Below are 22,609 nucleotides of genomic sequence, written 5' to 3' on the forward strand. Positions count from 1 at the left end.
TCTGAGCACTTGTTGGCTGCTTTTCCTTCACTCTACGGTCCGACTCATCCCAAACCTTCTCAATTTGGTTGTGGTCGGGGATTGTGGAGGTCAGGTCATCTGATGCAGCACTCCATCACCCTAAGCCCTTACACAGCCTGGAGGTGTGTTGGGTCATTGTCCTGTTGAAAACCAAATGATAGTCCCACTAAGCACAAACCAGATGGGATGGCTACCACAGCAATCTGCAGAAATATGCCATGCTGGTTAAGTCTGCCTTGAATTCTAAATAAATCACAATGTTACCAGCAAAGCACCCCCACACCATAACACCTGACCTGATCATGCTTTACGGTGGGAAATACACATGCGAAGATCATCTGTTCACCCACACGGCGGTTGGAATCAAAAATCTCCAATTTGGACTCCAGACCAAATGACAAATTTCCACTTGTCTAATGTCCATTGCTTGTGTTTCTTGGCTCAAGCAAGTCTCTTCTTCATATTGGTGACCATTAGTAGTGGTTTCTTTGCAGCAATTCGACCACGAAGGCTTGATTCACACTCTCTCCTTTGAACAGTTGATGTTTAGATGTGTCTGTTACTTGAACTCTGTGAAGCATTTATTTGGGCTGCAATTTCTGAGGCTGGTAACTTTCTAATGAACTTATCCTCTTCAGCAGGGGTAGTTCTGGGTCTTCCTTTCCTGTGGCGGTCCTCATGAAAGCCAGTTTCATCATAGCGCTTGATGGTTTTTGCGACTGCACTTGAAGAAACTTTAAAAGTTCTTGACATTTTCTGAATTGACTGACCTTCATGTCTTAAAGTAATGAAGGACTGTCGTTTCTCTTTGCTTATTTGAGCTGTTCTTGCCATAATATGGACTTAGCCCTACTTGGTAAAAGACCATCTTCTGTCCTTGTCACAACACAACTGATTGGCACAAACGCATAAAGAAGGAAAGCAATTCCACAAATTAACTTTTAAGAAGGCACACCTGTTAATTGTAATGCATTCCAGTGTGCAAAGTTGTCATCAAGGCAAAGGGTGGCTACTTTTAAGAATCTCAAATATAACGTGTATTTTGATTTGTTTAACATGTCTTCATTATTATTCTACAATGTAGAATAGTAAAGATAAAGAAAAACCCTGGAATGAGCAGGTGTTCTAAAACTTTTCACTGCTACTGTAGATTGACACTTATTGTCTTTCCATTGAAAAACATGTTTTGCATGACATTTCATGGATTTACATGTAATTGATCACATACAATATTTGTCTCAATTGGGCATATCTTTAGAGGTAAAGTTATCTTTTGGTTCTACAGCATAAACGGTTCCAGTCTTCCCCACGCCAGTCCCACTAAGAGGGGTGGATGGCACATCAACACCCTCCATCAGAGATTCCCCAGCGGACAGCATTCCCAGATGGGGACCCTGACTCAGATTCCGACCAGGACTCTGGAGTTGGAGAGGATGCTGGCGTTCACCATGGCAATGACGTTTCGCACCGGCAGGAGGGAGTTGGAGAGAGAGGCAGAGGGGGAGAGGGGGATTTCAACATCTTTGTTGCCTTTCGAGGAAACATGGATGATGAGGACTTCCAGGAGAAACTTGACAACATACTTAACAGGATGCCTAGCATGCTTGAATTGGGTTAGTAATGGTTGGTGATGTGGTGCACCTTTCTAACTGGCTAAACACTTTCCAACTGTTGAATGTATTATGAAAGTAAAATGTTTAAAGTCATAATTTCAGAGCTCTGTATTATTTATATACTGATAAGAACAGTGATATTGAGGTATTGTACTCCTACCACTCATCCCCCATGTCTCATCCTCTCTTTCTTCATGTCTACCTATCCCTCTCCAGACTCGGAGAGACTGCAGCTCCAGCATGTGGAGCCATGGAACAGTGTGCGTGTCACCTTTAACATTCCTCGGGACGCGGCAGAGCGCCTCAGGCTGCTGGCCCAGAACAACCAGCAGCAGCTCCGAGACCTGGGCATCCTCTCTGTACAGATAGAGGGTATGTGTAGTACCAAAATAGCAGCAGCCATGGGTATGGTCAGGCCCAAAATGCATTGCTTATTTTATAGTAAGCATCCTGAAAAGTACTTAGATCCTGATTGTTGTTGTTAATGTTTTTTTTTTTTTCATCCAGGTGAAGGAGCCATAAACGTGGCCATTGGGCAGAATAGAGGTCAGGAGGTCAGGGTAAACGGACCAATCGGTGCGTCCGGTCAGATGAGGATGGATTTGGGATTCCCAGGACAACCAGGCCCAGGTGACTTGGGGCAGGACAGTGACAAGTTGAACTCTATGCATTCATTGATCGTCTTTTAGTTGTTAGAATATAAACCAACTCCCATACCAATCTCTTGTAGGAGGCATGAGAATGAGCAACCCGTCGATGGTCCCCCCTTGCCCCAGTATGTCTGCACAGGCCATGGTTCCCGGCAGCAGTGGACAGATGCACCCCAGAGCCCCCAGACCCCCCTCACAGACTGGTGAGGACATATGCATGCTTAATAAGCAACCAGTTAACTCATTCACACATCCAAAATATGTGAAACTTTTCAAAGGTATTGACCATATACATTTTTACCCTCCCTTCAGATGCGATGGGCCCAATGATGTCCTTGCAGCAGCAGCTTCAGCATCCCCAGGCTGGCCCCTATGGCCAAGGACCCATACCCCCCCAGGCAGCTCATCACATGCAGGTACACAATCACTAATGGAGCTCAACAATAACCATGTATTATAATCAGTAACAATACTACCAATTAATGCAAGGATTACATGTATCAGGAGTTGACTGTATTTATGAAGGCTGTATTTTGACCACAGACCATGCAGGTGGGGAGGCAGCTCAACCCGGCTGCCCTCCATCAGCTGCAGCAACAGCAGCAGGCCCAGCAACAAGCCCAGCTCTCCCAGCTTGGTGGCCCCCGTCCCCCCTTCAACCCCTCTGGCCAGATGCCTGTACCATCCGGCTGGAACCAGCTCCCCACAGGGGTCCTCCAGCAGCCGCCAGCCCAGGGAGGACCCATGGGCTCAGCCTGGAGGAAGGCCCCTCCCCAAGCTCAGATGACTCAACGTCCCCCCTCCCTGGCTACGGTCCAGACCCCCAGCCACCCTCCACCTCCGTACCCGTTTGGTAGCCAACAGGCTGGCCAGGTGTTTAATGCTATGGTGCAGGGGCAGCTCCAGCAGCAGCCAGGGGCTGGTCAGTTTGCAGCCCCCCAGCCTAAAGGTCCCCAAGGTGTGCCTGGAGGGGTGGCAGGACCCCCTAGACCTCCACCACCTCTGCCTCCTTCAGCAGGGCCTCAGGGAAACCTCACAGCCAAGTCTCCTGGGTCTTCACCGTCCCTCTTCCAGCAGGGTTCTCCAGGGACTCCTCCCATGATGGGGCAGGGTCAGGCCCAGCTGGGCCCGAGACCTATGACCCCACAGGGTTTCCCTCAAGGGGTAGGCTCACCGGGCAGGGCGATACTGGGACAGCAGGGTAACATGCAGCAAGGGTTCATGGTAATGCCCCAAAATGGGCAGGCTGGACCTCCGATTCATCAAGGAGGAATGGGAGGTAAGAAATTGAATTACTGCAGATGACTACAAATGATGCATTCACTTTCACAGTGTATGTTTGTTAAATGGTCACAAATGATCTCCTGAAGCATTGCCTTATTAGTTAGAATTACTTATTAGTTAGTAACACAATTCATGCTGAAATCAAAGTAATATTCAGACAGTTACAGTGTATCCAGACTTACTATAATGACAATTTATGCTGGGCTAATGAAATTCCCAACGGTGGTGTTTGATCATAGGCATGCCCAATCGTCTGCCCATGGGGTTCCCTAACGTCCCAGGGAACCAGAACTTTGTCCAGGGTCAGGTGACTAGCGCTCCAGGAACCCCTGGGGGAGGAGCCAATCCCCAGCTCCAGAGCAGCCAGGTTATGGCACACACAGGTACAAGACAAAGAATAGATCAGCACAGTTAAAACTATATTTTGCAGCTACACTACATTTCAGAAGTTTGGGGTCACTTAGAAATTTGTTTTTGAAAGAAAAGCATTAAGGCTATTCCACATGAGAAATTGCCAAGAAACTGAAGATCTTGTACAACGCTGTGTACTACTCCCTTCACAGAACAGCACAAACTGTCTCTAACCAGAATAGAAAGAGTGGGAGGCCCTGGTGCACAACTGAGCAAGAGGACAAGTACATTAGTGTCTAGTTTGAGAAACAAGACGCTTCACAAGTCCTCAACTGGCAATTTCATTAAATGTACCCGCAAAACACCAGTCTCAACGTCAACAGTAAAGAGGCGACTCCGGGATGCTGACCTTCTAGGCAGAGTTGCAAAGAAAAAGCCATATCTCAGAGTCAGACTGGCCAATAAAAAGAACACAGACACTGGACAGAGGAAGATTGGAAAAAGGCGTTATGGACAGACAAATCTAAGTTTGAGGATCACAAAAAAGAACATTCGTGAGACACAGAAAAAATGTAAAGATGCTGAGGAGTGCTTGACGCCACCAAGCGTGGTGGAGGCAATGTGATGGTCTGGGGGAGATTTGGTGGTGGTAAAGTGGGAGATTTTTACAGGGTAAAAGGGATCTTGAAGAAGGAAGGCTATCACTCCATTTTTCAACGCCATGCCATACCCTGTGAACGGAGCTTAATTGGAGCCAATTTCCTCCTACAACAGAACAATGACCCAAAGCACAGCTCCAAACTATTGAATAACTATTTAGGGAAGAAGCAGTCAGCTGGTATTCTGTCTATAATGGAGTGACCAGCACAGTGACCGGATCTCAACCCTATTGAGCTGTTGTGGGAGCAGCTTGACCGTATGACACGTAAGAAGTGCCCATCAGTCCAACTTGTGGGAGGTGCTTCAGGAAGCATGATTACCTCAACAAAATGACAATTAGAATTCCAAAGGTCTGGAAAACGGTAATTGCTGCCAATGGAGGATTCTTTGACGAAAGCACTTTGAAGGACAATTATTATTTCTAACCTTGTCAACGTCTTGACTATATTTCCTATTCATTTTGCAACTCATTTTATGTATGTTTTCATGGAAAACAAGGACATTTCTAAGTGACCACAAACTTCTGAACGGCAGTGTATCTACGAGAGAAAAAGCCCAAGCAGGGTCGTTCAGTTTGATTTCAATCACTTTTTGACTGCACACCGTTACATTTTTATTTGAATCTAAATTTTAACTTCCAATTACTACCACAAAGATGGCCTCCGGTCCGCACACTGTCGAATGTCAACTTAAATGGTCATGTCTATTCTATTATCTATATTTCTATGATTTTAATTTGGAAGATTGACAGTGTAATTTAAAACAACTGATATTTCATACAAGTCAACATTCTCCAACCATCTTTGTGGTACCGTTTGAAAGTTGAAATGTCAATGCTATTCCCATTTTAGTGCATTTATCAGCCAAAACTTGACACCCACCCTGTATTCAAGAGCACGCTTTGTCTCAACCGAGGGCGGGCACAACACAAACACCTCAGATTATGTAAAATGGGGTCTAAGCTGCAACGTGTAATTGATGTTGAAGGTTTTTATATATACAGTTGAGGTCTGAACAGTTTTTCACAATTCCTGACATTTAATCTTAGTAGAAATGCCCTGTTTTAGGTCAGTTAGGATCACCACTTTATTTTAAGAATGTAAAATGTCAGCATAATAGTAGAGAATTATTTATTTCAGCTTGTATTTCTTTCATCACATTCCCAGTGGTTCAGAAGTTTACGTACACTCAATTAGTATTTGGTAGCATTGCCTTTAAATTGTTTAACTTGGGTCAAATGTTTCGGGTAGCCTTCCACAAGCTTCCCACAATAAGTTGGGGGAATTTTGGCCCATTCCTCCTGACAGAGCTGGTGTAACTGAGTCAGGTGTGTAGGTCTCCTTGCTCGCACACACTTTTTCAGTTCTGCCCACACATTTTCTATAGGATCAGGGCTTTGTGATGGCCACTCCAACACCTTGACTTTCTTGTCCTTAAGCCATTTTGCCACAACTTTGAAAGTATGCTTGGGGTCATTGTCCATTTGGAAGACCCATTTGCAACCAATCTTTAACTTCCTGACTGATGTCTTGAGATGTTCCGTCAATATATCCACATCATTTTCCTTCCTTGTGTTGCCATCTATTTTGTGAAGTGCACCAGTCCCTCCTGCAGCAAAGCACCCCCACAACATGATGCTGCTACCCCCGTGCTTCACGGTTGGGATGGTGTTCTTCGGCTTGCAGGCCTCCCCCTTTTTCCTCCAAACATAACGATGGTCATTATGGCCAAACAGTTCTATTTTTGTTTCATCGGACCAGAGGACATTTCTCCAAAAAGTACGATCTTTGTCCTCATGTGCAGTTGCAAACCGTGGTCTGGCTTTTTATGGCGGTTTTGGAGCAGTGGCTTCTTCCTTGCTGAGCGGCCTTTCATGTTATGTCGATATAGGACTCGTTTTACTGTGGATATAGATGCTTTTGTACCTGTTTCCTCCAGCATCTTCACAAGGTCCTTTGCTGTTGTTCTGGGATTGATTTGCACTTTTCACACCAAAGTACGTTCATCTCTAGGAGACAGAACACGTCTCCTTCCTGAGTGGTATGACGGCTGCGTGGTCCCATGGTGTTTATACTTGCATACTAGTGTTTGTACAGATGAATGTGATACCTTCAGGCGTTTGGAAATTGCTCCCAAGTATGAACCAGACCCTTGGAGGTCTTGGCTGATTTCTTTAGATTTTCCCATGATGTCAAGCAAAGAGGCACTGAGTTTGAAGGTAGGCCTTGAAATACATCCACAGGTACACCTCCAATTGACTCAAATTATTTCAATTTGCCTATCAGAAGCTTCTAAAGCCATGATATCATTTTCTGGAATATTCCAAGCTGTTTAAAGGCACAGTCAACTTCTGACCCACTGGAATTGTGATACAGTGAATTAATCTGTCTGTAAACAATTGTTGGACACATTACTTGTGTCATGCACAAAGTAGATGTCCTAACCGACTTGCCAAAACAATAGTTTGTTAACAAGAAATTTGTGGAGTGGTTGAAAAACAAGTTTTAATGACTCCAACCTAACTGTATGTAAACTTCCGACTTCAGCTGTGTGTATATATATATATATATATTTTTTTTTTCTTCAAGAAATTATCCAATAGTTTGACAACCCTTTTTGTAAGCTTTTAAATTATATCAAACTCAATCGTTGTATCTTTTCCAGTGCTGAAGACATGGATGTCTAATGGTATGGTGGGGTATGCAAAAAGGGTAAACTTTGGGCACCTCTATCTCTTGAATGTTTTGGCATTCAGGTCCATAAAGTTACTTTCTCACCACTGGGCGAGTATGTATGGGAAGTTTAGTTACCATCAAAATGGGTGTGGTCAAAAAGTGATTAAAATCAAATGGACTGACCCAGCAGACAATACAGTGATATGATTTAATCTGTATCAGGCCAACCTCAGTGTCATTCTCTTATGATCTGATTTCAGGAGCCCAGTCGTCAGCCTCCACCCCCAACAACATGCAAGGTCCGTCGCACTCCCAGCCCAATGTCATGGGCCTCCACAGTGGCATGGCCGGCCAGCCCCCAGGCACCACCTCAGGCCCCAGTATGGGCCAGCCCGGCCTCCAGACCCAGATGATGGGCCTCCAGGGCCAGCCTGTGTCCTCGTCCCCCAGCCAGATGCTCCAGGGTGGGGGTCCGGGGCAAACAGTCCTCTCCAGACCCCTCAACCCAGGGCAGAGAGGAGGCATGACCCCACCCAAGCAGCTGATGCCCCAGCAGGGCCAGGGGGTGATGCACAGCCAGGTGGTTGGAGGGCAGGGGCACCAGGCGATGCTCCTACAACAACAGCAGCAGCAACAACAGCAAAACTCCATGATGGAACAGATGCAACAGATGCAAGGAAACAAACAGGCGTTTGGGGTGAAAGGTCAAGCCGGGGTCATGCCAGGTCAGATGATGCGGGGTCCGTCTCCTAACGTGCCCGGTAACATGTCTCAGTTCCAGCAAGCTCAGGTGGGCCAACAGCAGCAGCAGCAGCAAATGGCTCAGCTCCAACAACAGCAGCAGCAACACCAGCTACATCAACATCAACAGATGACCCAGCAGCAGACCCAACAGGTATTTCATTACTTAAAAAAAAATATATATATATTTGCATTGTGGCAATAGGTAGAAAACCCAATTTCCCTTCTGCGTAGGGAAATATTATTTCACTTGTTCATTCCTAAATTTGTTCAGGTCCCCATGGGTGGCAACCCCAACCAGGCCATGGGTATGCACAGTCAGATGAGACTCCCCAGTGGTCATCCTCTGGTCCAGCAGCAGCTCCAACAACAGAAACAACAACAAGCCATTCTACAACAGCAGCAACAACAGGCGACGCAGCAACACCCACACGCTCTCGGAGACCCCAGTGGCTGTACAGGCGACATGGGCAGTGTCCAACAGATGCTCCAGGACATGCAGGGTCAGCAACAGCAGCAAGGCATGACAGGAATTGGAGCCCCCCAGCACATGCAGGTGGGCAACGGCCACTTCCCGGGTCACGGGATGAACTTCAATCCCCAGTTCGGGGGTCAAATGCCTATGAGTGGGTTGTGCGCTCAGTCAGGGGGTTTCCCAGTGAACAAGGACGTGACGCTGACCAGTCCTCTCCTGGTCAACCTGCTCCAGAGTGACATCTCGGCTAGTCAGTTTGGACCTGGGGGGAAGCAGGGGGCTGGAGGTCCTGGCCAGGCCAAACCCAAGAAGAAGAAACCACCACGCAAGAAGAAGCCCAAAGTAGGGGAGGGACAGCAGCCGATGGAGGGGCTAGGGTAAGAAGCAGAATTTTCTTGAAATCTTAACATACACAAAGTATTCGGTATTGGACATGGTTAGTCATTGAGGTATTATTTTCTTCTACCCAGGGGTCTGGATGTGGGTGTTGGCCTGGAGGACCCAGAGCTGCCAGCACTGAGTGGGGACCAGGGGGTGGGCATGGACCATTCTGGACCCAAACTTTCAGACTTCACCAACAGGCCTGCAGGTATGCAATGTTCATGGTTCTTGGTTTGCTCACTCACACTTGTATCTTTTAGGTGAGTGGCTTCTTATCACTCCTTTTCTCTCATGTCAGGTTTCCCAGGTCAGCCTGGAGACCAGAGAGTCCTACAGCAGGTGCCTATGCAGTTCATGCAGCAGCATCAGCAACAGCAACAGCAAATGCAGCATATACAGCAGCAGCAGCATCAGCAGCAGCTGCAACAACAACAACAACAACAGCAGCAGCAGCTGCAGCAACAACAGCAGATGCAGCAACAGCAGCAAATGCAGCAACAGCAGCAACAGATGCAACAGCAGATGCAGGGAATGCAGGTTCCTCCAGGACAGCAGCAGGGGGTGGCTGGAGCTCTGGGTCAGACTCAAGGCCAGCCACAGATGCACCCTCATCAGCTACAACAACAACAAAAGCAGCAACAACCACACCATCAACAGCAGCAGCAGCAACAACAGGTACCATCGACTGCGTGTGTGTGTCGTCAAGACACATTTTCCATGTTAACTATGGATTATATAGCTAATTTGTTCCGGTTGTGTTATAGCAGCAGATGGTCATGAAGATGCAGCAGGAGCAGGCTAAAAACCGGATGCCCCTCCATCCAGGCGGGCAGAACCCCCCCAGGGGCATGATGAACCCCGGGGAGGCCCAGAGGATGCCTGGCACCCAGCAGGGCAACATGCCCGTCATGATCAACCTCCAGGGGCACGGAGGAGTGCCCCCCTCCCCAGACAAACCCAGAGGGATGCCCCTCATGGTCAACCCACAGGTTGGACACTATCTGATCGATGTTTGAATTATATTGAATTATATCATATTTATTGTTATTGTCTTGTTAATATTCTATGCCTGTTAATTCCCTGGGGTGTGTATATCATCTATCCCTACCTATGTAGATGGCTGGGGCAGGCCGGCGGATGTCTCACCCTGAGGCAGGGCCTGGTTCCCAAGGAACGGGGGCTGAGGAGACCCCTGGAGGGCCCCACTCCCTGCAGGACAGACCAGGAGGCCAGGAGATGGGGATGCAGTCTGGGAATGGAGCCCAACAGATGGTGGTGAACCAGGGCACAAACGCCCACATGATGAAGCAGGGCCCCAGCCCCTCGCCCATGCCCCAGCACCCTGGAGCCAGTCCCCAGCAACAGATGCCCCCTCAGCCCCTGCAGGGTGGCCCCATGCCTGGCCTCCACTTCCCTAATGTCCCCACAACTTCCCAGAGCTCCAGGCCCAAAACACCCAACCGTGCCAGTCCCAGGCCCTACCACCACCCTCTCACACCTACCAACCGTCCTCCCAGCACTGAGCCCTCTGAGATCAACCTCTCCCCTGAGAGGCTGAACGCCTCCATCGCAGGCCTGTTTCCCCCCAAGATCAACATCCCTCTGCCCCCCAGGCAGCCCAACCTCAGCCGGGGCTTTGAACAGCAGGGTGGGCTCAACCCCACCACTCTCAAAGCCATAGGGCAGGCCCCTCCCAGCCTAACTATGTCCAGCAACAATGGAAGTGGTGGAGGTAACTCTAACAATGGTCAGCAGTCTTTCCCTACAGGCAGTGGAGCGGCCAACTTGGGCCAAGGGAAACAGGACAAGCAGTCTGGAGGAGGGCAGGCTAAAAGGGCCAGTCCCAGTAACAGCCGCAGATCCAGTCCAGCCTCCAGCCGCAAAGCCACTACCCCCAGCCCGGGGAGGCAAAAGGGGGCTAAGATTGCCCTAACCTCCCCTCAACAGCAATACATGGTCAACCCCCAGACAGGGCAGACCATGATGTTGAGCCCTACCCCAGTGCCTCCTAGCCCGGTCTCTCTCCCACTCGCGGTTGGGGTGGGCCTGGAGGCTCATCAGATCAAGAGCCCCTTCCAGGGGTTCCAGGATAACACAGCTGAGATGCCCAGGGAAGGGCAGGGAATGGCAGGTGTAGAGCAGCGGCAGATGCCCCAGCCTTTGAGGGAGCTCTCCGCCCCCCGGATGGCTAGCCTTCGTGTCCCAACTCCTCAGGAGGCTAAAGCTGGGCTTGAGCGCACAATGGTAGCAGGGGAGAGGCAGCCTGTACAGATGGCTCCTCAGCAGGAGTTTGTATCTGTATATGATGCCTCTCCTGCTCTAAGGGATGCTCCTACCTCGCTTAACCAGCTGCTGGATAACGCAGCCACCCCCAGCGTGCCTGCCAGGCCCACTCAGAGTGCTCCAGCTGGGGATACTGTCTGCAAGGAGAGCACTAAAGCCTCCATAGATCAAGAGAACCCATCCAGTGCTTTTGATAGCTCGGATGTCGGGGCTACTGCTGTTGCTACTACTGGTGCTGCCGTGAACGAGCCAGAAGCTAAACCCAAGCCCAGCTCAACCCCCAGCCCCAAACTTCCGAATCCAGCCAGTAGTCCTAATCTGCAGCCTAAAGGAAGCCCCAATCTCAATGCTAATCACAGCCCTAGCCCCAATCTAAACCTGACTGCTAGCCCCAACCCTACTCTAAACCCTACTCCCAGTCTTCGTGTCAATGTGGGCGCTAGCCCCAACACAGCCACAGTCAGTCACAGTTGTCCCAGCCTCAACGTTTCCCCCAGCCCAAACCCTAACTCAAACCCTGCAGGTAGTCCCAAATTAATCCCCAGCCCTAAACCCCTGGCCAGTGTCTCCACAGTCCTGCAGATCCCTGCGTCCTCTGCCACCATCTCCCCCAACCAGATAACCGTATTTGTCACCTCCAACCCTATCAGTTCCACCCCTCAGGCACCCCCAGCCATCGTCTCCACTATGGTGGCCATGCCCAATAAGAACATCAGACCACAGCAGCTCAGCCAGCAGACCACTGCCCCCCGGCCCCAATTCATTACCACGCCTGTGTTTATTAATACCGGTACCCCAATCTTCCAGGTCCCCGCTGCTTCTGTGGCCCCCAACACCACAATGGTGTCCCGGCCGATCACCATGGTAGGGCCCATACAGGTGTCCACCACTAATATCCAGCTCACCACCGCTCCAACCCAGGCCCAAGCCCCAGTCACAGGCTCTGCCTGGACCCAGGCTTCTGTGGTCAGTGTGGCCGGCACCCAGCCTGCCCGAACGCTAGTTGAGCAGGTCCAGATGGCCAGTAGACAGGCTTCCCCTGTCCCTGTTAGTAACTTGCCTCCTCCCCAGCAGCAAAGCCCTACCACTCCCAAGCCAGAGACCTCTGGTGAGGCGCTCACCGGACATAAATCTAGCCCGCCAGTTGGGCAGCCTTCCCGCCGTCAAAGCCCCTATCCCACGGCCTCTACGTTTGCCTCGTCTCCCTTCCAGCAGCCCCTAGGGCCCCCTTTTCCATGCTCCCCCTCCTTGGCTGCCCAGGGCAAGCCTTTCCAGGCTCCTGGCTCTGCACCAGTGAGCAGTCCACCAGATTCCCAGCAGGTTTCTAAGGAACGGTCAGCCCAGACTTTAGGAGGGGCTTACCAGCACCAGACAGGTCTGAACGCTGGGGGTGTGCCCATTCATACATCCCCTGCATCTCTCACCCAGACTGAGGCCACAGTGTCTGGAGCACAGACTCAGACTACTTCTGCTGCTGCTCAGAAAGTCACCACTCCTCCTCCCGTATCAGCTCCAACTCCTGTTCATGCTCGACCTGCTACACCAGCCCAGTCCCCTGTTCCTGCCCCAGCCGCTAAACCTACCACCCCTCCGCCAGTCTCAGTCCCTGTCACCACCCCAATCACTACTACTGCCCCTGTTCCTACCACTGCTACATTTCTCCCTGATCCGGCTCCTCCTTCAGCCCCAGTCCCGATACCAAATCTGGCCCCATCTACATCTCCTGTTGTTGCCACCACTGGACCCTCCAACTCACCTAGGGACTCCTCAGCCATATCCTCCCCAGTGGCCCTTACCCCTACTGTGGCTCAGCCTGTCCCCACAGCCATGGAGCCTCCAAGCCAGCCAGCTCCACCAGAGGCCACAGCACCTTCGGAGAATACCCAGATCACCCCAGGTACATATCAATCCATGATTGAGTAACGTATCCCCCACATATCGACCATTCATTGATAATAACAATCTTCGCCATCTTCCTCCCAGTGTCAATCCAACCTGAAGCTCTACAGCAAGAGGAGCCTTCTGCTACTGAAAAGACTGGTAAGTACTGTCACACTAACTGATCTATAACAAAATGGTGGATGCTCCGGACCCTAATGACATGGTAAGGACATAATATGACTTGGTAACAGAGTATAAATGGAATATATGCAAAGATTGTGGTATATCTAGAGGGCACCATAAAATGTAACAACTACAGCATAGAAGCACAAGTTACACTACATGAACAAAAGTGTGCAGACACCTGCTCGTCGAACATGTCATTCCAAAATCATGGGCATTAATATGGAGTTGGTCCCCCCTTTGCTGCTATAACAGCCTCCACTCGTCTGGCAAGGCTTTCCACTAAGGTGTTCGATGGGGTTGAGGTCAGGGCTCTGTGCAGGCCAGTCATGTTCTTCCAGACTGATCTCAACAAACCATTTTAGTATGGACCTCGCTTTGTGCATGCTGAAGTGAGATAGGGCCTTCCAACTTTGTGGCAACAGTTTGGGGAAGCACATAATTTTCTAGAATGTCATTGTATGCAGGTAGCGTTCTCTTGGCATCCGCCAAACCCAGATTCGTCCATTGGATTCCCAGATGGTGAAACGTGATTCATCACTCCAGAGAACCCGTTTCCACTACTCCAGAGTTCAATGGCGACAAGCTTTACACCACTCCAGTTGACGCATTGCATTGACCATGGTGATCTTAGGCTTCTGTGCAGCTGCTCGGCCATGGAAACCCATTTCATGAAGCTCCAGACTAACAGTTCTTCTGCTGACGTTGCTTCCAGAGGCAGTTTGTAACTCGGTAGTGAGTGTTGCAACCGGGGACAGACAATTTTTACGCACTTCTGCACTCGGCGGTCCCGTTCTGAGCTTGTGTGGCCTACCACTTCACGGCTGAGCCGTTGTTGCGCCTAGACATTTCTACTTCACAATAACAGCACTTACAGTTGACCAGGGCAGCTCTAGCAGGGCAGACATTTGGCAAACCTACTTGTTGGAAAGGTGGTATTGTATCACAGATCCACATTGAAAGTCATTGAGGTCTTCAGTAAGGCCATTCTACTGCCAATGTTTGTATATGGAGATTATATGGCTGTGTGCTTGATTTTATATACCTGTCAGCAACGTGTGTTGTATAGCCGAATCCACTAATTTGAAGCGGTGTCCACATACTTTTGTATATACAGTATTAAATAATGTTATAGTCTGGGACCAAATCTGAAAAATCTTGCTATGAGATACTTGTACAGCTCTGGGACCATACTTTTATATGATGCACTGTATGCCGTGAACATAACATGCAGCTTGCTGTGATATTTAGTAACTTTTTTGTTTGTCTTTTTTTCCTTCTACAGCAGAAGAAGTTGCCACTGTAACTGAACAAGGGTGAGGTTCTCAAGACATATTTCAAACTAACAAAATGTCAGTATGAAAGAAATACTTGGCATGCCAGAGGTAATTATGTTATTCCATTGCCTGTAAAAGGTTACCATCAGTATTCTTTAAGTATTTGTTAGTAATTGGCCTAGTCTACAGTAAGTTCCATGTATATAAACAGAAATGCTTCGACATTTGTAACTACTGAAACTCAGGGAATTCATTTGGTTGGCCAGGGCAGGAGGGGTACATGAGGAAAATCGATGAGCCACTTGGTGCACTACATGACCAAATGTATGTGGACACCTCGACGGTTCTGTTCTCTGAGCTTGTGTGGCCTACCTCTTTGCGGCTGAGCTGTTGTTGCGCCTAGAAGTTTCCACTTCACAATATTAGGACTTACAATTGACCGGGGCAGCTCTAGCAGGGCAGAAATGTGACGAACTGACTTGTTGGAAAGGTGGCATCCTATGACAGTGCCACTTCTACTATTTTCTGCAGCCATAGACCACGGGAGCAGCCACGGGAAAGAGCTCGGTTTTGTTTGTTTGGAAAGTTTGCTGTTTAAAGTATATTGGAAAGTTCTCGGTAGCTACCTAGCTTCTTATGTTGGATCCCGCGACGCAGTTGGCATCATTTGCTGGGACTGCTTGTATCTTTCCAGTGATCCTGCCGACCAAGGACGGGTCTGAGGAGCTATTTGGCGTCGCAGCTAGCCTAGCTGCTAGCTAGCTAGACATCAAGCTAGCGAGGTGTTCTTGAACGCAGCCTGCGACCCGATTAGCCATTGTGGCTGGGACCGCGGATTGTCCCGGGTTTGTGGCTGTCTAGATCCCTGCTGTTTGTTGTTTTCAATCTTCCCCGTGACCTGCCCTGTCTGGAACTGCGAGGAGTAACAGCCTAACATACGTTGCTAGCTACCATGACAAAGACCAAAGCCGGCGGGTGTACCGTTGAGGACAGTGCCATTGGTGTCTCTCTATCACGCGTGAATGATCTTTTAAATGAACAAAAAGAGACCTACAAGCAGTTGTTACAACAACAAGAAAATAGCTTCAAGTTTTTTGTCCAAAAACTGGTCGATTCTACTAATAAAAGAATGGACGACCTGAAGAACAGTTTGCAGTTCTCGCAGGGTCAGCTCGACGAGTTGAAACAGGAGAACGGCAAGATGACAGCAATCTGTAAGTCATTGAGAGAGGACATCAGTTCTGTGTGTGAAACCATGATAACAATGACAGATAAATCAGACTATCTCGAGGGACAATCAAGGCGAAACAACATGGTTGTGGACGGAATTGCAGAATCTCCACCTGAGACCTGGGTGGAGTCTTGAGGACAAAGTGAGGGAAATGATCTCTGAGAAATTGAAGATGGACCACAGGAAGATTGAGGTGGAGCGCGCCCACAGGACTGGAAAACCCACCGCTGGCCCAGGTGATAGGCCCAGGCCAATAGTGGTCTAGTTCCTGAGGTTCAAGGACAAGGTAGCTGTTCTGGAAAGAGTCAGGAACTTGAGAGGAACGTATATCTTAACCAGGACAATCCTGAAGCTGTGTGCCAGAAGAGGAAAGAACTGATCCCAGCCATGAAAGCTGCCAGAGCGCGTGGGGACATTGCGTACATCCGCTACGACAGGCTCATTGTCCACCCTCCCTCCCAGAAGTCTGGAAGGGTTGAGAGAGCCAAGCCTATGGGTTCCTAGCCTCAACCCTGCAGCGCACACACACCAATTGATTAATCGACAACTGAATGTATATTTTTTTATCTGGCTTTATTTTCTCGTTTCCATATTATGTCTATCTCTGATAAGATACCTAGGAAAGGGCTGAAAATATGTAGCCTTAGAAATAAGGTTCATGAAATCAATAACTTGCTAACATCAGATAACATTCATATATTAGCAATTTCTGAGACTCACTTAGATAATTCATTTGATGATACAGCACTAGCAATACAAGGATATGACATCTATAGAAGAGACAGAAATGCTTATGAGGGAGGTGTTGCTGTATATATTCAGAGCCATATCCCTGTAATGCTTAGAGAAGATCTTATTAATCAACCTACCAGGGTGTTTACAAACACTACAGGAACAAGATCATCCACATGTATCAAACACATGTTTACTAATACTGTAGGACTTTGTTTTAAAGCTGTATCTGTACCTTTTGGATGCAATGATCACAATACAATGGCTATTTCCAGGAAGCCAAAGTTCCAACAACTGGGCCTAAAATAGTGTATAAAATAGTGTATCATACAAAAGATTTTGTTATGACTCTTGTGGATTATGTTAAAAACATGTGTTGGTCTGATGTGATTAATGAGGAGCATCCAGACGCTGCACTTGATGAATTTATGAAATTGCTTCTTCCAATTATTGATAAACATGCACCTGTTAAGAAACTGACTGTTAGAACTGTTAAGGCTCCATGGATTGATGAGGAATTGAAAAACTGGTTGAAAGAGATGGTGCAAAAAGAGTGGCTAATAAGTCTGGCTGCACATCTGACTGGCTGACTTACTGCAAAATGAGACATTTTGTGACTAAACTCAACAAAAAGATGAAACTGTATTATGAAGCCAAGACCAGTGATATAAAGAATGATGGATAAAAAACTTTGGAGTACTTTAAATGAAATTATGGGCAGAAAGACAAATTCAACTCCATCTTTCATCGAATCAGATGGCTGATTCATCACAAAACAATTTGATGTTGCCAATTATTTGAATGATTACTTCATTGGCAAAGTGGGCAAACTTAGGCAGGAAATGCCAACAATGAACAGTGAGCAACCATATTCATACATAAAAAAACTAAATATGAAAGAAAAGCATTGCAAGTTTGAGTTTTGTAAAGTTAGTGTGGGAGAGGTGGAAAAATTGTTATTGATCAATAATGACAAACCTCTTGGAATTTACAACTTCAATGGACAGCTACTGATGATGGTAGCTGACTCTATAGCCACTCCGATCTGTCATATCTTAATCTGAGCCTAGAAGAAAGTGTTTGTCCTCAGGCCTGGAGGGAAGCCAAAGTAATTCCGCTACCCAAGAGTGGTCTTTACTCGTTCTAACAGCAGACCTATAAACTTGCTGCCAGCTCTTAGCAAGCTTTTGGAAAAAAATTGTGTGGACTAAATACAATGCTATTTCTCTGTAAACAAATGAACAACAGACTTTCAGCATGCTTATAGAGAAGGGCACTGCACCGACACAAATGACTGATGATTGGTTGCAAAAAATTGATAAGATTGTGGGAGGTGTACTGTTAGATTTCAGTGCAGCCTTTGATATTATTGACCATAACCTGTTGTTGAAAAATGTACGTTATGGCTTTTCAACCTCTGCCATATTGTGGATCAGAGGGCTGATAGAAATGCTATGCATGCCAGTCTCTTTTGGCTAAGAGTTAAGGAGAGACTGACTGCATCACTTCTTCTTTTTATAATAAACATTAATGTGTTGAAAATCCCAAATTGTTTGCATAGTAAGCTTACACACAGCTCTTGACACACACACTTACACCACCAGACATGCCACCAGGGGTCTTTTCACAGTCCCCAAATCCAAAACAAATTCAAGAAAGCGTACAGTATTTTTTAGGCCAATATTGCATGGAACTCCGTTCCATCTCATATTGCTCAAATAAACAGCAAACCTGGTTTAAAAAAACAGATTAAGCCCCCATGGCACAGTGCCTCTCCCCTATTTGACCTAGATAGTTTATATGTATTGATTGATTAGGCTACGTGTGCCTTTTAAAAAATGGATGTGGTTCTTCTCTAATGATGTTCTGTATTATGTCATTCTGTATTATGTTTTGTGTGGACCCCGGGAAGAGTAGCTGCTGCTTTTGCAACAGCTAATGGGCATCCTAATTAAATACCGAATATGTTGAAAGTCACTGAGCTCTTCAGTAAGGCCATTCTACTGCCAATGATTGTCTATGGAGATTGCATGGCTGTGTGCTCAATTTTATAAACCTGTCAGCAACAGGTGTGGCTGAAATAGTCTAATCCATTCATTTGAAGGGGTGTCCACATACCTTTTTTGTGTGTATATATACAGTATATCACAAAAGTGAGTACACCCCTCACATTTTTGTAAATATTTGAGTATATCTTTTCATGTGACAACACTGAAGAAATTACACTTTGCTACAATGTAAAGTAGTGCGTGTACAGCTTGTATAACAGTGTAAATTTGCTGTCCCCTCAAAATAACTCAACACACAGCCATTAATGTCTAAACCGCTGGCAACAAAAGTGAGTACACCCCTAAGTGAAAATGTCCAAATTGGGCCCAAAGTGTCAATATTTTGTGTGGCCACCATCATTTTCCAGCACTGCCTTAACCCTCTTGGGCATGGAGTTCACCAGAGCTTCACAGGTTGCCACTGGAGTCCTCTTCCACTCCTCTATGACGACATCACGGAGCTGGTGGATGTTAGAGACCTTGCACTCCTCCACCTTCCGTTTGAGGATGCCCCACAGATGCTCAATAGGGTTTAGGTCTGGAGACATGCTTGGCCAGTCCATCACCTTTACCAAGGCAGTGGTCGTCTTGGAGGTGTGTTTGGGGTCGTTATCATGTTGGAATACTGCCCTGCGGCCCAGTCTCCAAAGGGAGGGGATCATGCTCTGCTTCAGTATGTCACAGTACATGTTGGCATTCATGGTTCCCTCAATGAACTGTAGCTCCCCAGTGCCGGCAGCACTTATGCAGCCCCAGACCATGACACTCCCACCACCATGCTTGACTGTAGGCAAGACACACTTGTCTTTGTACTCCTCACCTGGTTGCAGCCACACACGCTTGACACCATCTGAACCAAATAAGTTTATCTTGGTCTCATCAGACCACAGGACATGGTTCCAGTAATCCATGTCCTTAGTCTGCTTGTCTTCAGCAAACTGTTTGCGGGCTTTCTTGTGCATCATCTTTAGAAGAGGCTTCCTTCTGGGACGACAGCCATGCAGACCAATTTGATGCAGTGTACAGCGTATGGTCTGAGCACTGACAGGCTGACCCCCCACCCCATCAACCTCTGCAGCAATGCTGGCAGCACTCATACGTCTATTTCCCAAAGACAACCTCTGGATATGACGCTGAGCACGTGCACTCAACTTCTTTGGTCGACCATGGCGAGGCCTGTTCTGAGTGGAACCTGTCCAGTGAAACCGCTGTATGGTCTTGGCCACCGTGCTGCAGCTCAGTTTCAGGGTCTTGGCAATCTTCTTATAGCCCAGGCCATCTTTATGTAGAGCAACAATTCTTTTTTTCAGATCCTCAGAGAGTTCTTTGCCATGAGGTGCCATGTTGAACTTCCAGTGACCAGTCAGTATGAGGGAGTGTGAGAGCGATGACACCAAATTTAACACACCTGCTCCCCATTCACACCTGAGACCTTGTAATACTAACGAGTCACATGACACCGGGGAGGGAAAATGGCTAATTGGGCCCAATTTGGACATTTTCACTTATGGGTGTACTCACTTTTGTTGCCAGCGGTTTAGACAATAATGGCTGTGTGTTGAGTTATTTTGAGGGGACAGCAAATTTACACTGTTATACAAGCTGTACACTCACTACTTTACATTGTAGCAAAGTGTAATTTCTTCAGTGTTGTCACATGAAAAAATATACTCAAATATTTACAAAAATGTGAGGGGTGTACTCACTTTTGTGATATATAGTGCATGTATGCTTAGCATGTAAACTATATCCAAACGTCTTTTGACGACAAGTACTACCACTGCATAAGAACAACTGTACTAATTAAGTATGAATATGGCCATGTCTGATATTTTTCTTCTGGGGATGATTGTCACTAAGAGTATGTTGGGGGACTAAAACCATGTTTGTTAAGCATCATCACAGTTTAGTTGACTGCTGTTTTTCCACTTCTATCACAGATGGGCAAAGAAAAGAAAGACACACGTTAACTTAGTCTCAAGGTATGTATTTACACGTGAGCACTGCCAGGACGCACGCAGCAGCCCTGTCGTGTCCACCATTTTGTTATCTATCGGATACTATTTACGGTGTAGACGGACAGTATCTGTTGTAGACAGGCTCCCGAGTGGCGCAGCGGCTAAGGCACTGCATCTCAGTGCTTGAGGCGTCACTACAGACCCTGGTTCGATTCCAGGCTGTATCACAACCGGCCGTGATTTGGAGTCCCATAAGGGACAATTGGCCCAGCGTCGTCTGGGTTTGGCCGTGGTTGGCCATCATTGTAAATAAGAATTTGTTCTCAACTGACTTGCCTAGTTAAAGGTTAAATTAAAAAAATAGACGAGGAAAAACAGCCCACTCCGAAGCGATTTTCCCAACTTGAAGGAATAACTTTTACTGAGTAGCTACTGTAGTTTCTTCTTTTATCTTTGTAACTGACCTCTCCTGCTTTTCTTTTCTATCTCCTCTGTCGTGTCTCTGGCTCTGTTTTCTGTCGGGCATCTATCAGGGCTGCCGTGGAGAAGTCGAAGGGTCCTAGCAGACGGAGCTCGCGGGCCGACAAGGAGGTGGAGGAGGAGACTGTGGCAGACAGCATGCAGAGGAAGAGACCGGCCAGGCCTGGAACCAGTGCTGCTGCTAAAGGTACACACGCATGCACGCACACTTCCCACTGATTTAGAGCACAAACACTCTCATACATAGCTTACTCTTACATATAGTTTACGGCTTTATTGTAAAGGTATTTGTCTCATCAAACATGTCCCCCTCTCTCTCTCTCTGTGTCCTTTCAGAAACGGGTGCCAGCCCTACCCAGGCTAAGAGAAGGAAGTCTAAATGACCACCGTAGTGAAACCCTGTGAACTGTAACTGTAAATGTATTTTTCTTTGTCAATCATTCGACGAGCTTCTTTTCTCCAGGATTACTCGTTTTTGATGGTGAAAATAACCATGTACAGATAATTGTTTGAAAAATAATTGTTGATGTTTTGTCCCTGCTATCATGTGAGGTTGTAACTAGGGTGTGTGTGTGTGTGTGTGTGTTTAATTAATTATGTGAAGACTGATAATAAAACTTGACTCAATTGTATAATTATGTTGTAAAACTTAATTACATTTTCTACTATTTTTTGTCCTGTGATGAAATGGTTTAATATGCTTTACTTCCAAAGTTGCACTGTGATATTCTGTGAAAGTTGGCTGCATGAATTGTTTCATATACCGTTTTAACATGGTTCAATGCAGTCACCTTTGCATTGCAGGCTGACAATTGAGTATTTACTGTAATTCAGAAAGTGACCCTATTTCTCATCGGTTTCCATGTTTCTAACGTGATCTTACCAGAAATCAGTGAATTACAACTGTTTTAGGGAAGAACCATGTAGGACAGTAGGCAACATTATTTTAATTAATTTGAGTATGCACAGTTGCCAGAAATTCGGACCCAGTGCGCAACGATTCCAGTCTATCCAGACTACTCCATCAACCTCATCTTCTTACCTTGGGCATCTGTCTTGTGTATGCTTTACAAGCAAATTGACAATGAGCAGAGATCATGGTCAAAGAGACTCGCAGGTAGTGTTATTATGATAGGTTATTATGCTTTATGTTTTTTATATTTAATAGGCTAGATAGTTATTTGAATTGTTTTCGTTGACTATATCATGATAAAATGTCATTTTTAATGTGTTTCCATGGATACAATCGATATGTAAATAAAGTTTCATTAGTTGTCATTCCAGAAGCAACTTTATTTCAAATGCGCTAGCGATCGCTGTGCTTTGTGTAGAATTGTTCTTATTTCCGTCTGAATCTTGACATTCTCCTTTCTACTGGCATACATTACATATTTGTATTTATTCTGTACAGTTTGCAGGTCAATTCTGGGCCTCGAGCCAATGGTAAATTGTCTTTTGATGTAGATTTATAATATTTATCATGGTTTTTATTTTGTTCCTCTCATCTTCATCCGTCTATTGTTCGTTTTTAAAGGACAGATGGCCCCCCAGAGAGTAAAGCTGTGTTCAAATACCCATACTAACATACAGTATACTACATAGTTAATGAGTATACTACATGCTATAAATTCCTTTTAGGCTGCGTTCGTAAATTCACTCTGGCTATCTACTCCAATTTCAGAGCA

General features: G+C 46.8%; 1 protein-coding gene across 1 annotated transcript in view; it reads left to right on the plus strand.

Moving 5' to 3' along the window:
- The window catches only part of LOC139560662 (nuclear receptor coactivator 6-like), a 51,561-nt gene extending 29,359 nt beyond the window's left edge, over nucleotides 1-22,202 (plus strand). Inside the window, exons 2-19 of the mRNA XM_071377655.1 lie at nucleotides 1,307-1,634; nucleotides 1,851-2,006; nucleotides 2,142-2,264; nucleotides 2,365-2,487; nucleotides 2,597-2,700; nucleotides 2,828-3,563; nucleotides 3,808-3,951; nucleotides 7,515-8,149; nucleotides 8,270-8,847; nucleotides 8,941-9,059; nucleotides 9,150-9,526; nucleotides 9,616-9,840; nucleotides 9,968-13,031; nucleotides 13,118-13,174; nucleotides 14,484-14,514; nucleotides 20,427-20,468; nucleotides 20,978-21,111; nucleotides 21,261-22,202. Coding sequence (XP_071233756.1) covers nucleotides 1,355-1,634; nucleotides 1,851-2,006; nucleotides 2,142-2,264; nucleotides 2,365-2,487; nucleotides 2,597-2,700; nucleotides 2,828-3,563; nucleotides 3,808-3,951; nucleotides 7,515-8,149; nucleotides 8,270-8,847; nucleotides 8,941-9,059; nucleotides 9,150-9,526; nucleotides 9,616-9,840; nucleotides 9,968-13,031; nucleotides 13,118-13,174; nucleotides 14,484-14,514; nucleotides 20,427-20,468; nucleotides 20,978-21,111; nucleotides 21,261-21,307 — 6,975 coding nt within the window. The 5' untranslated portion in view covers nucleotides 1,307-1,354 and the 3' untranslated portion in view covers nucleotides 21,308-22,202. The remainder of the gene's footprint in view (nucleotides 1-1,306; nucleotides 1,635-1,850; nucleotides 2,007-2,141; nucleotides 2,265-2,364; nucleotides 2,488-2,596; nucleotides 2,701-2,827; nucleotides 3,564-3,807; nucleotides 3,952-7,514; nucleotides 8,150-8,269; nucleotides 8,848-8,940; nucleotides 9,060-9,149; nucleotides 9,527-9,615; nucleotides 9,841-9,967; nucleotides 13,032-13,117; nucleotides 13,175-14,483; nucleotides 14,515-20,426; nucleotides 20,469-20,977; nucleotides 21,112-21,260) is intronic.
- Nucleotides 22,203-22,609: the final 407 nt, after the last annotated feature.

Source organism: Salvelinus alpinus, chromosome 30 (genome assembly GCF_045679555.1).
Source record: "Salvelinus alpinus chromosome 30, SLU_Salpinus.1, whole genome shotgun sequence".
Taxonomy (NCBI): Eukaryota; Metazoa; Chordata; class Actinopteri; order Salmoniformes; family Salmonidae; genus Salvelinus; species Salvelinus alpinus.